The sequence below is a fragment of the Phoca vitulina genome, unplaced genomic scaffold, assembly GCF_004348235.1.
Source record: "Phoca vitulina isolate PV1807 unplaced genomic scaffold, GSC_HSeal_1.0 scaffold46, whole genome shotgun sequence".
In the NCBI taxonomy this organism is placed as follows: domain Eukaryota; kingdom Metazoa; phylum Chordata; class Mammalia; order Carnivora; family Phocidae; genus Phoca; species Phoca vitulina.
In genome coordinates this window covers 10,439,687-10,454,730 of record NW_022589749.1, presented here as the reverse complement: position 1 = coordinate 10,454,730, position 15,044 = coordinate 10,439,687, and the positions used below count along the sequence as shown (strand labels likewise).

Sequence of the window (15,044 nt, the reverse complement as noted above, 5' to 3'; positions counted from 1 at the left end):
CGGATTCCCAACTTGGGAGGCGCCGCGGGCCTGCGCACGCGCGCCTTCCTCGCCGCCGCCGCCGCCGCCGCCTCCTCCTCCTCCTCCTCCTCCTCCTCCCGCCCGGGAGCAGGCTCCGGGCCGAGCCGCGCGCCGAGACTCGCCCCCCGCGCGCCGCCCTCCGGCTCGCGGTCCGCCGCCCCCGCCCATGCGGACGCCGGCCGGCCGCCCGGTGCGCCCTCGCCCGAGGGCCAGCTGAGCGCGGACCGCCGGCGGCGGCGCGAGGTGGGCCCGGCCCGGCGCTGCCCTCGACAGCGGCAAGTTTGGGAGTTGCACTAGTTTGCGGGGTGGGGGAGAGGCCGGGCGGGGCGCCATGGAGGAGGACCGGGGGTCGTCGCTGGCGGCCGAGTCGGCGCTGGAGAAGAACGTGGCGGAGCTGACCGTCATGGACGTGTACGACATCGCGTCGCTCGTGGGCCAGGAGTTCGAGCGGGTCATCGACCAGCACGGCTGCGAGGCCATCGCGCGCCTCATGCCCAAGGTCGTGCGTGTCCTGGAGATCCTGGAGGTGCTGGTCAGCCGCCACCACGTCGCGCCTGAGCTGGACGAGCTGCGCCTGGAGCTGGACCGCCTGCGTCTGGAAAGGATGGACCGCATCGAGAAGGAGCGCAAGCACCAGAAGGTGGGCAGCGAGCGGCCTCAGTCTGCCCATCCGGGGAATGGGGCCGCTGGGACCTAAGGGCCCTTCAGCGTCGGGCAGCTGTAGGTGCACGCTGTGTGTATGCAGGGACTAGATGAGAAGGGACCCGACTGGATGAAAGACGAAGGGAGGGAGGCCCCTGGCCCTCTTTTGTCCAGACAGCGCTATGTGGCATATACCGCTTCAGAGATTAAGGGCAGTTCTTTGGAGTCAGACCTGAGTTCCAGTCCTACCTTTACCATGTAATAGCGGTGTGACCTTGGTTAAGTTACTCAACCTCTCTGTGCTTTATTTCCTCGCATGTCACATAGTGATAGTAGTAAGACCCACCTTATAAGAATTAAGTGGGATATATCTAAAGTGCTTAGATAATATTATATTCCAGAAATGAAATAAGCCCTCTGCCCTTCAGTGTTACCCAAGAAGATCTGACATCAAGCCCCTCTCTTCTTCTCACCCCAAAACCCCCCAGAGCAAAGGGGATATGACCTCCAGCCACGGAGCTCATTGACCCCCCAATCTCTGGAATTCTATTTGCAAATTGTTTCCCAGGGTTTCTTCTAGTTTAATAACCTGAAGTGCTTTTCCCTCCTTGGTTTTATCTTTAATCTTCACAGAACTCTGTGAGGCAGGAACTATCTTCATTGTACAGATGAAGAAAATTGGGGGGGGGGGGGATTTGTCCCACGTTAGTGCTGAGAGAATCCCAGCCCCAATAGAGGTAACTCTAGTGCTTCTTCCCTGATTTGGGGGATGGACATGGTTTGGGGCAGCTTTAAAGCTAAGCCTCTGCCCTATGAACAAGAATCCCTCCAAGAACATGAATCAGGGCGTCCCTCCTGGGCTGGGAGTCTAGACAAGGTGCCTGGGGAAAAGGAAGTGGGAGATGTGTGGTTTCCTGCCCCAACCTCAGCCCAAGGAAGATTCTGTCAGACCCTTTGGATAGAGAATAGGAGGAAACGCCTTTCCTTGGAGGAATCAGGGTGCCTGAGTGGGCTCCGGCTTGCTGTGTGGCCTCAGGAAATACACTTGGCCTCTCTGAACCTCCCTGGCAAGGCATAACCTATTGTGTTTCAAGGAAAATAGCCCTATGGGTGGCTGTGTCTTAATCTGGGGGCAGAACTGTGAGTGGTTAAGAGCACTAGTGTTTGTGAGGTTTGACGGTGTTTGTCCTCACAGGTCCTTATGCCCTGAGGTAAAGAAGGAAACTCAAGCTCCCAAGTGTTAGGCAACATTTCCAAGATCACACTGAGAGCTTGAAAATGCCCCGGCCCTGTAATTAATGTCGAGTTCCCCAGAGCAGGGACTTTGGAGCTAGACGGCCTGGTTTCAAACCCTGCCATGGTGTGATCTTAGGCAAGTCACCTCGCTTCTCTGTGCTTGTTTCCTCAGCTGTAAAATGGGGATGATAATAGCACACAGCTCATGGGGTTGTGGTGGAAAGGGTTGGTTAACTTACATAAAGTGTTTGGGACAGAGTCTGGCCCATTATGAGGGCCTTACAAGTGTTAACTGTTGTCCTTAGTCCTGGAGAGGCTTTCAGTGAGGTGTTCATAGAGACCCTACCCCCCGTCTCCGGCACCTCTCCTCCTACCCCACACCCTCACCCCCCCCCCATCTCTCTTAGAGAGTTGGGGGAAGGGATCTTTGAAATCCTGTCATGTGGCTGCCTCTTATTAACCGGGGCCTAGGAGCTTAGCCCAGGTCACTCAGAAGTCCTGGCACCTGTGTCCCCACCCTTGGCGTTTGAGTTCTGCAGCAACTGGGCTGGGAGACACCCTTGGGAGCCATCGGAGGCCACTAGGCCTGGAGTCAGATGGAATTCCCAACCAGCTGCACTTGTCACTTCTGGAACGCTATCAGCCAGGAAGTAAACCCCAGCGTGTTCAGGGCCGGGGCTTGTTGTAAACACTGAGGATGATTTCTCATAAATCAGAGGACAAAACCCTTTTCCCAACCCAGCCCTGGTCCCCTTTTCTCTGTATTCTTAGGATCAGTAGAGACTCATCTGATTTTTTTTTTTTTCTTGTAATCTCAAAGGCTCTTCACGGTGTTATTTCCACAAAAATCTTCTGAGCATGTCCTTGGTCTTATCGGTTTGTCTGTTCATTCCTCCTTCCTTCCTTTGCCTGCCCTCCCCCCCCACTCTTTCTCTCTCAGCACACGTGGCTCCAGTAAAGCATGCACCCGGTCTTCCACCACCCCTTCCCCCAAGGACACCCCCAAACTCAGTCAGTTCTGCTCATCACACAGACTCAGGCCACAGTCTTAACATGTTCGATCTGCTTACTCAGTCTGCAACCCTGTGAATGGGCCACGGCATGCAAGGTGCCCTCCTGGTGACATGGGCAGTGCAGAGACAGGGGAAGCTGGATCCTCATCTCAGGCAGTGGGTGGGTAACTGGGAAGACAGGAAAAATACAAATAGGATTAGAAAGTGATGGCTATGCAGATACAATTGTCTATAATGTTAACAGTGTATATTGTTCATTTACTCATTCAACACATGTGTTTATTGAGCACCTACTGTTCTGGGCACTGGGGAGACAGCGGTGACCACAACAGATGAGGTTTTTGCCCTCATGGGCCTGACTTTCTAGTGCAGTGCTGTCCCGTAGAAAAATTATGTGGCTTGTCCTCTATTAATAAAAAGACACAGACGAGGTTAATTTTAATAACATATCCTATCAAACCCCACCTATGCAAAATACTATTTCTATATGTAATCAACGTAAAAAAAAATATTTTTTATTGAGATCTGATTGATATGTGACATTGTATTAGTTTTAGGTGTACAGTATCATGATTTGATATTTGTGTATATTGTGAAGTGATCACCACAGTAAATTTAGTTACCATCCATCACCTCACATAGTTACCCCAAAAATTTTTTAAAAAAGAAATATTTTGCATTTTTTTTCCCTATGTCTTTGAAATCTGGTGCATGTTTAACCCTTATTGCACGCGCCAGTTCAGCCCAGCCACGTTTCAAGTGCTCAGCAGCCCCATGTGGCTTGTGGCTACTCTGTTGGATGGTGCAGTTCTAGTGTGAGGAGATATTTTTTTAAAGTTTTTAAATTTTCAGCTTATGATAAGTGACATGAAGAAAATAAAACAGGGCGATATGAAAGAGACTGGCCAGGATGGGGATCTAATAGATGGAGCAGTCAGGAAGGCTTCCCAGAGGAGGTGACATCTGAGCTGAGATCTGAATCAAGTGTGGGTGAGGTGGGGTGGGGCATTCAAGGCAGATGCCACTGCAAGTGCAAAGGCCCTGAGGTAGGAATGGGTGTGTTCAAGGAACACAATGGAGGGGGCACCTGGGTGGCTCAGTCATTAAGCGTTCTGCCTTCGGCTCAGGTCATGATCCCAGGGTCCTGGGATCCAGCCCCGAGTTGGGCTCCCTGCTCAGTGGAGAGTCTGCATCTCCCTCTCCCTCTGCTGCTCCCCCTGCTTGTGCTCACTTGCTCGCTCTCTCTATCTGTCTGTCGGAAAAAAAAAAAAAAGGAACACAAAGAAGGCCCATGTGGCTAGAACAGAGCGAGTAAGGAATAGAGGTGGGAAGTGAGATCAGGGAGATGCAGGGGTCTGATTATACTGGGCCTCGTAGGCCAGCATATGGAATTTCAAGATGGCAAAGGAAGTAATCAATCAGGGGTGACTTCCTGGAAAAGCCTTTTAGCTGGTATGGAGGCTAGATTAAATTCGCCGTGGTCAGCTCAGAGGCAAAAACCATACCCCCTCCCACTCCCTTTAGGAAAGGGAGAAAAAAAAACGCTGATGGTTAAAGTCTGTATTCATCTCCTATTGCTGCCCTGACAAGTTACCACGACTTACTGGCTGGAAGTAACACGAATTTATTATGATAATACAGAGTTGGATATTTATGGGTCATATCAATATGGATAATACTGCATAAAATTCTGGAGGTCAAAAATCACACATGGGTTTCAGTGGGTTAAAATCAAGATGTCAGGAAATTCATTCCTTCTGGCAGCTCGAGGGGAGAATCCACTTCCTTGCCTTTTCCAGCTTCCGGAGGCCACCTGCACGCCTCGCGTTTTGGCCCCTTCCTCCATCCTCACAGCTGGCAGACAACTTCGGATCTCTAACTCTGACCTCTGCTTCTGTCACCACATCGTCTCCCACTCTGACCCCCCTCCCTCCCTCTTTCACCGAGGAGGACCCTTGTGATTACATTGGGCCCACCAGGATAACCCAGGAGACTCTCCCCATCCCAGGGAGCGGGATGCGCAGTCAGGTACACTTGACCATTCCCCCCGGGGGCCTCAGTCAGGTACACTTGACCATTGCCCCCGGGGGCCTCTGTGCTCAGCCTGCGCCAGGTGGGAGCAGAGAGAGCGTGGGAGAGCCTGCCTCTGCTTCCAGCCCATGCCTGCTCCCTCAGTCTGCCGTCTGGCCCTGTCCTTCACCTCGCCTGGTGACCTTGAACCAGCTGGGCGAATACTTAGTTATTACTTCTCATTTCCCTGCTGCGGCAGGCTTCCTGACAAAGGAGATGGGGATTTAGGGATGTATTTAAAAGATGAACGGAGGCCGTGTTTATCCGGCCACTTGGGCCAGCTGGTGACAGGCTGTAGGAGGAACAGAAACCAGCAAACACATCTTCAGCACTTTCTGGGTGCTGGGCACTCTTCCAGACATTGACATCAGCCTCATGACAGCCCTCAGAGGTAGATATCACACTATTTTCCACATTTCCAAGGCACCCAAAGGTCGAGTAACTTTTCCGGGATCAGCTACTATGTGGCGGAGACAGGATTCAAACTTGGGTCAACAGGCCCCAGTATCTTTGCTTTTTAAACCAGCATTGTGTCCCCGCAACAGCGATTGTGCTGTGTTTAGTTTCTGGTTTTACAAAAGATCTTTTTTTTGGTTACAGCTTTATTGAATATGATTCGCATACCATATAGTTCACCCATTTAAAGTGTCTAATTCAGTGGTTTTTGATCTATTCAACAGAGTTGTGTAACTTCCACCAGAATCGTTTTTATTTATTTTTTTTAAAGATTTTATTTATTTACTTGAGAGAGAGTGAGAAAGAGAGAGCACGAGCAGGGGGAGAGGGAGAAGCAGGCTTCCCGCGGAGCAGGGAGCCCGACGCGGGGCTCGATCCCAGGACCTTGGGATCAGGACCTGAACTGACAGCAAAAGCTTCACCGACGGAGTAACCCAGGAGCCCCCAGAATCAATTTTAGACATTTTCATTGCTTGGGAAAGAAAACCCATACCCAATGAGCAGTCACTCCTCATTCCCCCACCAACCCTCCAGCCCTAGACAAGCGCCCATCTGCTTTCTGTGTCTATGGGTTTCCCTGTTCTGGATATTTCCCATCAGTGGAGTCATACACTATGCGGCCTACTTTCACTTAGCATCATGTTTTCAAGGTTGATCCACGTTGTTCATCAGTTGATGGACATCTGGGTGGTTTCTACGTGTTGGCTCTTGTGGATGATGCCGCTGTGAACACTCACATACAGATTTTTGTGTGGACATTGTATTTTCATTTCTCTTGGGCAGATCCTTGGATTGGAATTGCTGGTCACGTGGTAATTGTTTAACTTATTAAGGGGCTGCCAGGCTGTTTCCCACGGTGGCTGTACCAGCAGGGCCTGAGGCTTCCAGTTTTTTCATATCCTTGTCAGTCCTTCTGTTTCTTTGATTACAGCCATCCACAAAATGATTTTAATAGACTAATCTTAGTTATCCACACATCAGCCCCTTGAATCTTTATATTTGGCTCCCCGGCTAAGGGAAACTGAGGCTCAGAGTTGTAAAGTGAATTGGTTGCCCAAGATCCCTTGAAGAGATGCCAGTATCAGACATACAAGGAGCGCGGGGCCAGGTGGCATCCCCGGGGTCTTTGCTGCCCCTTTGTCCCTTGGAGACAGGTGGGTCCTGACTCAAGGTCTGTCCACAGCTCAGAGCCGTGACCTCCCCAGAGAGGTTGGGAATGTCAGGGTCCCCATGGTGCAGGGCTGCTCATCCGCGTGCTCTCTCCGTCTAGATAGTCACGAGGTACAGTTGCGGCTCTTGAGGCCGTTCTAAACCTGGCCAAGTCCTAAAGCACAAATGCAGGCCTTGCCCGGAATAAGGGCACCTTCTGTTTCTTGCGGAGTTGCCGTGTGGCCTAGTGGTGGCCCTGTTCTCGGTGCGCCCGCCCTCAGGGGGAGCCCTGGCAGGCCCGAGCTGCTCCCAAGGGTGGGGGGGTGGATATGAGGCTGCTGCCTGGGCAGCTGTGACCCCACGCCGGCCCGTCGCCTTCGCAGGAGTTGGAGCTGGTGGAGGACGTGTGGCGGGGGGAGGCGCAGGACCTCCTTTCTCAGATCGCCCAGCTGCAGGAGGAGAACAAGCAGCTCATGACCAACCTCTCGCACAAAGATACCAGCTTCTCTGAGGAGGAGTTCCAGAAGCACGAAGGTAAGGGGAGGGGCTGGCCTGGGAGGTCGGGAGAAGGCTGCTCCCCCGGTGATCATAGGCACGGGGGACACGCAGTGGACAGGACAAAGCCCTCGTGAAGCTTAGGTTCTAGCGCGGAGGAGCAGGATGATGGATGTGTAATCAGATAGATGGCATGGTTCCGGACGGCGACCAGTGCTCTGGAAGAACCCAAACTGGGGGGTATGATGGAGGTGTGGGGGGGCGGGGCTTCTTTAGATATAGTGATCAAGGAAGGCCTCTCTGACAAGGTGACATTTGAGCCCTAATGAAGTGATGGAGTGAGCCACGTATCTTGGGAGAGAAGCAAGTTCAAAGGCCCTGGGGCATGAGTTTTATAGAAAGCCAGGGAAGGCCAGTATAACGGGACAAGATGATCGAGGCCAAAGGTGGTTAAAGATGAGGTCAGAGGGGTCAGATCACATACCCCTTAGAGAGCAGGGTTTGGATTTTATTCTAAGTGTGCTGGGAAGAGATTGGACTCCTGCCAGAGGCACGCATTGAACAATGAGCAACCCAGAATAGGAAACCAGATCGGAATGGCCCTGGAGCCCCTGAACTGTCATTCATCCTGCAAACAGTTATCTAGAACGTTCACTCCAGGCCCTCTGCTGGTTTTGGGAAAGCAAAAACAGACATGGGATTTGGTGTGGGCCCTATGGGCTGCATCAGCTCTGTTGTCCCCCACAGCCTCCTTCCCAATCAGAGGCTGCCTCTTGCCCCGGGAATCTCAGACCTCTCTCTTCTGTTTCAAGAAACTCCCTGGGTCTCCACACAAGCCCCCTCCTCCTGGATGGGGTGAGAGATGGGCTTGCATGGAGGCTGAAGTTCAGAACCATAGTTACACTTCTGTGAGACTAAAGTAGCACCCTAATAAGGACTGTAGGGCCTGAGAAAAGAGGAAATATTGATCCAAGTGCTGGAATTCTGTTTTCCTTGGGTTTCCTTTGTTGGCATGTGATCTGGGCAATGGCTGCAGAAGTCTTAGTGGTTGTAAGCATTGGCTCCAGAGCCAGACTGCCCAGGTGTGAATCCTAACCCAATACTTACCTCCTAAGTGACCTTGATCAAGTCACTTGACCTTTGTGTGCCTAAGTTGCTCCCCGAGTAAAAGTGAGAGAAGTAAGCGTAGGTCACTCATAAGTTTGTGGTGAGGATTCAATGAATTAATATCTGCAGATCGCTTAGAATAGTACCTGGTACGTACACACAGCAAGTGTTAGCTATTATTACTGAGCTTTTGGTTACCTAGTCCAGCCTCCCTATCGAACAGATGAGAAAAAATGAGGCTGAGGGAGGCGCAGTGAGGTGCCCAGGGTCACACAGCAAGCTAGTGGCGAAGTCAGGACTGGAGCTCAGGTCGGCTGAAATCAGCCCTCTGAAGAAAGGCTCGTTTCTCTCTGGGACCCCTTGATCTGGGGCCACCAAATGGGCCACCGTGATATTCTAGTGCCCAAGCGCTAATGATTCCGGACAGAACACCGCTCATTCATTGACGCTTTGTAAACTCATTTATCACTGACGTACCTGCTCTCGGCCTGGCGCTTGGACTGCCAGGTTGGAGGCTGAGAGGCACATGCTAGGGCCTGAATCTCCCTTCCACGATGGCAGAAGAGCTTGGCTAAAGGAAAACTATTTTTCTGATTACAACACACTGATAGCAACGGTGTGCAGTTTTTTTTTTCCCCCCCCCCATCAACCAGTTTTCCAACTCTCCAGGCACCAATAATTTAATCCAATTATGACACTGTCTACCCTGGAGTTAGCATCAGGCTCCACAGGTTAAGGGATCAGTCCAACGAGACTGCCCTGACTTCAGGTGTCAGTTGGCAGGTAATGGGTCCTCAGGATACTCACTTCTGTCTAACTTGGCTACAAAGTCAGAGATTCCCACACATACCCCCACCCCGCAACAAGCTGAATACTTTCTGGAATGGCTCATAAGACTCAGAGAAACATGATTACTGGCTTACAAAGGATACAGAGGATATTATAAAGAATACAGATGAACGGCCAGATGAAGAAAGGTACATTGGGTGAGGTCTCTGGAAGGGTTCCAAGCTCAGAGATTTCTGTCCCAGTGGAGTTGGGGTGCACCACCACCCTTCGTGCACATGGATATATTTATTCATCAACTGGAAGCTCTCTGAACCCCAGAGACTAATGGAGGTTCCGTTATGTAGGCATGAATGATTAAATCATTGGCCATTGGTGATTAGCTCAACCTCCAGCTCCTTCTTCCCTCCCCCAGAGGTGAGGGGTTAGGGCTGAAAGTTCTAACCCTCTAATCACTAATCACATGGTTGGTTTTCTGGCAACCGGACCCCATCCTGAAGCTCTCTAGGGGGACCACCAAGAGTCACCTCATTATCATAAACTCAGGTATGATGGAAAGGGGCTTGTAATGACAACAAAAGACACTCCTCTCACCTCTATTAGGAAATTACAAGAGTTTTAGGAACTCTGTGCCAAGAATGGAGGTCAAAGACCAAACTATATATATTACATATTTTCAATTCATATATATTATATATAATTATGTTATTATATATAAATATATATATTATTACATTACAGTACCTTGATGGCATAATGGTACACACTCAGTCCCTTGAATGGAGGCAAAAAACAAGTATAACAAAACAGAAAAGGAGTAGATTATAGGATGGGAGATTTAAACCAGTTATACTGGAGGTTATATTAGATGTAAATGGACTAAAAGTTCTAGATAAAGACTGTCAATAAAGAGTTTAAAAATTCAACTACATGTTGTTTCTAAGAGACCTCTCGTAAAGGTTGAAAGTAAAAAGCTGAGAAAAGATAGACCGTGCAAACACTAACCAAAAGAAAGCTGGTGTGGTTATATGAATGTAAGACTTTACAAAAGAAAATAGACTTTAAGGCCAAGATCACCCTGTAATGAAAAAAGTTCAATTTATCAGGAAAATGGATTTGCAATTTCTGCACACCTAATAACTTGTCCTCAAAGTTTATAAAGCAAAAGTGAACAGAAATATGTCCAGAGTAGGCAAATCTATAGACAGAAAGTAGATTAGTGGGGGGCCAGGGGCTGGAAGGAGGTGAGGAAGGAGGAGTGATGGCTAATGGGTATGAGGTTTCTTTTGGGGGTGATGAAAACATAGCGGTGATGGTTGCACAACTTTGTGAACATATTAAAACCCACCAAATTTTACACTTTACATATACTAATTTAAAAAGTGGGCAGAAATAAAAACATATCCACAATCATAGTGGTAGATTTTAACATGTTTCTCTTAGTGATTGATAGATAAAGCAGGAAAAAAAAAAAACAGTAAATATTGAGAATATGATCAGTAGATTAGTAGAGCCATGTCCACGTCCATGTGTGAGGGGAGGAGAGGCCAGCCCCAGCCCCGCAGCTCCTGGCCCAGTGAGCCCAGGGAGATGCAAGGCAGACAGACCATTTGGAGGGATGATCCTTCTCCAGCAGGTGGACATAAGCAGATGAAGATGGTTGCACATATGGAACACCTGCCCAGGGGGCCCCAGAACTAGACAGAGGTGGAGGTAAAATTTGAGTTTCTTCGCTAAAAAATGGCATACAGCTGGAAAGCTGAATAGCAGAAAATTGCTTGGGCGTCTTGGTTAACATTTCCTGTCAAAGGAGACCTGAGCCTGAGGAGTTCTACAACTAAAGCCCCAGTGTCCAGCCTCAAGACTTGAGGACACAGATGGCAGTTTTTCCAATGTTTTACTTTCTAGAAAAAAAGAAAAATCATTTTCCAAAGTTAAAAAAAAAAAATGCATGCATATTATTTTTTTTTTTAATCAGACAACGCAAAAGTGTTAATGGTGAAAAACTTGGTCTCCCTTCCTCTCCTGATTCCTGTTCCCAAGCAGTCTGCCTAAAACAGGAAACCCCTTACTCTCTCTGCAGATTTTCTGTGCACTTCAAATGTACATAGTTACACAAATGAAGGAGGAGAATATCCTTTTCCGCCTCCTCACAAATGGTAACATATTCTAGACAGTTAGGCACCTTGGTTGTTGGGTGTTTTGTTTTTGTTTTACTGTTTTAAGATACATTTTTATTTTAGAATAATTTTAGATTTACAAAAAAGTTACAGAGATAGTACAGAAGGTTCCCACAGTGCCCCTCGCAGTATCCCCTAATAGGGACATGTTACCACCGTCATGGGTCACAAACTAAGGAAGCCACATTGGTATGATACTATTAACCAACCCACAGAATTTATCTGGATTTCACCAGATTTTAGGTGAATGTCCTTTTTCTGTTCCAGGATCCAGTCCGGATGCCACGTTGGATATAGCGCACCTTGATTTTTTTCACTTACTGTATCTTGCAGAATTTCCCTACCTGTATAGATCTGTTTCTTTCTTTTAGGAGCAGTAAGGCACGGCTCAGTGGCTCAGTGAGTTAAGCGTCCAACTCTTGATTTCAGCTCAGGTCATGATCTCAAGGTCCTGAGATCAAGCCGCATTGGGCTCTGTGCCGGGCATGGGAGTCAGCTCAGTGTTCTCTCTCTACCTCTCCCTCTGCCCCTCCCCCCCACTTATGCGTGCACTCTCTCTAAGTAAACTAATTAATTAATTAATTAATTAATTTTTTAAAAAGAATATGAAGCCAGGAGAGCATAGGAGTTAAGACCATGAACTCAGAGGCCAGATTGCCTGAGTCCGAATCTGAGCTCCACTGGATTCCACCTGTGGCCAGATTAATGACCTTTACGTAGATTGATTTCCTCATTTGTAAAATGTGAATATTATTATGAGGATTAAATGAGTTAATACATGTCAAGTGCTTATCTAGTAAGCACTAGAGAAACATTTGCTATTTGTTTCATAACAGCTTCATGGAGATGTCGATTCGCCCACTTAGAGTCTACCTTTCGGTGGCTTTTAGTAGATTCAGAGTTGTGCAGCCATCACCACAATTTTAGAATGTTTTTGTCACCTTAAAAAGAGACACCATGGGGCACCTGGGTGGCTCAGTCGTTGAGCGTCTGCCTTCTGCTCGGGTCATGATCCCAGGGTCCTGGGATCGAGTCCTGCATCGGGCTCCCTACTCAGCGGGGAGTCTGCTTCTCCCTCTGCCTGCCACTCCCCCTGCTTGTGCTCTCTCTCTGACAAATAAATAAAATCTTCAACCAAAAAAAAAAGAGAGAGACACTGTACCCTTTTAACTACCACTGCCAACCCCTCCCACTTCATCCCACCCCCAGCCACAAGCAACCTCTGACTTACTCTCTGCCTCTGGAGATTTGCCTGCTCTGGACATTTCGTGTACGTGGAATCAGCTAACGTGGCCTTCTGTGTCTCGTCTTTCACCGAGCAGGCGTCCTCAAGGCTCATCCACATTGTAGCAGGTGTCAGTGCATCATTCATTTTTGTGGCCAAACGACATCCCATGATGCGGACGGGCCCCCGTTTTTTGTTTATCCATTCATCTGTCGATGGACACTTGGGTTGTTTCCAGCGTTTGGCCATTGTGAATAGTGCTGCTATGAACATTCCAAGTTTTTGTGCAGACGTGTGTTTTCGGTGCTTTGGGGTGTAGACCTGGGAGTTGAATTGCCGGGTCGTAGGGGAACTACGTTGAATTTCTTGAAGAAGCCACAGCCATCTTTCTGCGCGTGGGGCTTCTGCAGGGCACCGTGAGGCCTCTGAGGGGGACCGGGGAACTCCCTTGCCGGCCCCGGTGCCACCACAGGGGCCTCGGAGGCCGCAGGCCGTGGCCCCAAATGCCCAGGGCCGCTCCTCTGCACATCAAGGCATCTGTGTGCGTGCAGCTCACCCCGTGTGGGAGAGCTTTGCCTCGGCTCTCCACATCCCCGCTGGCTTACCGTGAAACAGCCCACATGGGCACCATCTGACACACTTAACTGGCATCTAGCGTGGGTCCGGCTCCCAAAGGGTTAGCTTGGGGAGGCCTGGGCTTTCCAGGCAGCACCAACCCCCTCCCCCGCCCCGAGTGGAGAGACCGGGCAGATGCCAGGCATGCCTTTCACGGTTATTTTTATTTTGCACGGGAAACCATGGGAACACAGCAAAGACAAAGCATTTCTTCCACCTGCGAGAGGAACAGACGTTGGGCACAGGGGTCCCTTCGGGGAGGTGGAGCCTGCGAAGTTGGACTGGGTGCCAGGCAGCACCGTGAGCAGTGTGGCAAGGCCTAGGGGCTGACTGCAGATTTAGGGGCGCCGTTGTGAGATGTGGCGTGAGTGGGATGGGAAAGCCTATTTAGGGGAGCCGACCCTACGTGCAGCAGTGATTAACAGACCAATATGGGGCACGGGGGCACTGCACTCAGAGCCACCTCAACACTCTGCTGTCTCCTGCTCCCTGGAAGTCTCCAGATTGAAAAGCACGTCTCTGTCCCTTGTTTTTGGAAATCCGTCTTGTCTGCTGGAGGGCAACGAGAAACGCTACTGGTTAGCGCCCACGGAGATGAATTCCAGGGATCGAAGCCATTGGACCGGGGACACGCAGGCGTAGGATCTGGAAACAGTTCTCGGGCTCCGGACAAACAGCTTTGTCACCGGAAGTCAGGAGGAAGACTGACCCCATAACCACTTTCTGAAGGGCAGCCTAGAACTGCAGTGTCCCGAAAAATACAAGGCAGTGTGTTCTCAGGGACTGCTGGCTGGAGCAGCGCTCTGTAAGGAGAACGTGCAGTGGAGTGAGGCACACCTGAGTTCTAGTCCCAGCCCCATCCTTCCCAACTGGGTCACCTGGGGAAGGGGGACCGACCGTTCCCACCCTCAGGTTCCTCACCCGTGACATGGGAGCGGCAACTCCGGACTCCCAGGATCGTTGAGAGAAAAGTACATACAGCGTCAGCCTCGCAGCTGTCCAGTGAGGCACGTCCCTGAGGGCAGCGATGTTGATTTTGCGCTACCCGTCGAACCGTACATGGAAGCCAAGAGTGACTGGTAGGAATTTTAGCTCCGTAAAACGGCTGCGCGCCCTCGCTGGGCCTTCCTCCATAAGCTGGCTGGATTAGTTTTCTCGGGCTAATGTAACAAAGCACCCCAAACTGGGGGGCTTAAAGCCACAGAAATGTGCTCACTCACAGATCTGGAGGCCAGAAGTCCAAAATCAAGGTGTCCTCAGGGCTGCGCTCGGTGCAGAGGCTCTAGGGGAGGATCCTGCCTTGCTTTGTTCAGCTGCTGGAGCAGCCGGGGTTCCTTGGCTTACGGCTGCGTCCCCCCAGCCTCACCACGGTCACACTGTCTCTGGCCTCGTCTGCTCTGAAGCGCCTTCTCCTTTCTCCTGTGAGGACACCAGTGTTAGGATGTAGAGCCCACCCTCACGCAGCATGACCTCATCTTACCTGCAGGGACCCTGTTTTCACACAAGATCACATTCTGAGGTTCCAGACGGACGTAAGTTTGGGGGAATGCTCTTCTACCCAGTCTACTTGCCGATAACATAAGGATCGTGGGCCGTGGGAGGCCAGCAGTGAGGCAGTGGTTTGCAAGAGTGGGGGGCTCTGCAGCCACGACTGCCTGCGTTTGAGTCCCATAGCACCACCGACCAGCCGTGTGGCCTGGCATGAGTCTACCAGCCTTTGTATACCTCGGGTTGCTTCGGTTCTACAGTGGGGACAACAGGAATCCCATTGCAGAAGGCATTCCGAGGATATAGGAGCTAAGTACAGTGTAGATCAGATTCTTCTAGAAGGAGACTCTGATGTGAGGATCCCTGTGCCCATGATTTATGAAGGGAGCACCCCCAGAGGAGACCGTTGGGGGGTCGAGGAAGTAGGATAGGGAAGTGGGGGGAAGCACGAGCAAGGGTGGGACTTGGGCAGAGCCTCTGGAGGGCTGTGAGCTCTGGAGTGTGACACTCACTTTCCTGCCCTTCGAGCCCGCCGGCCTAGTGGCCCCCGGTGCCTGGTCA

At 50.4% G+C, this 15,044-nt stretch overlaps 1 protein-coding gene across 2 annotated transcripts in view; it reads left to right on the top strand.

Annotated features, from left to right (window-relative positions):
* The first annotated feature begins 203 nt into the window (after positions 1-203).
* RILPL1 (Rab interacting lysosomal protein like 1) overlaps positions 204-15,044 on the top strand; it is a 42,388-nt gene continuing 27,547 nt past the window's right edge. For both annotated transcript variants that reach the window (XM_032431307.1, XM_032431308.1), the window contains exons 1-2: positions 204-661; positions 6,971-7,121. In XM_032431307.1, coding sequence (XP_032287198.1) covers positions 353-661; positions 6,971-7,121 — 460 coding nt within the window. In that variant the 5' untranslated portion in view covers positions 204-352. The remainder of the gene's footprint in view (positions 662-6,970; positions 7,122-15,044) is intronic.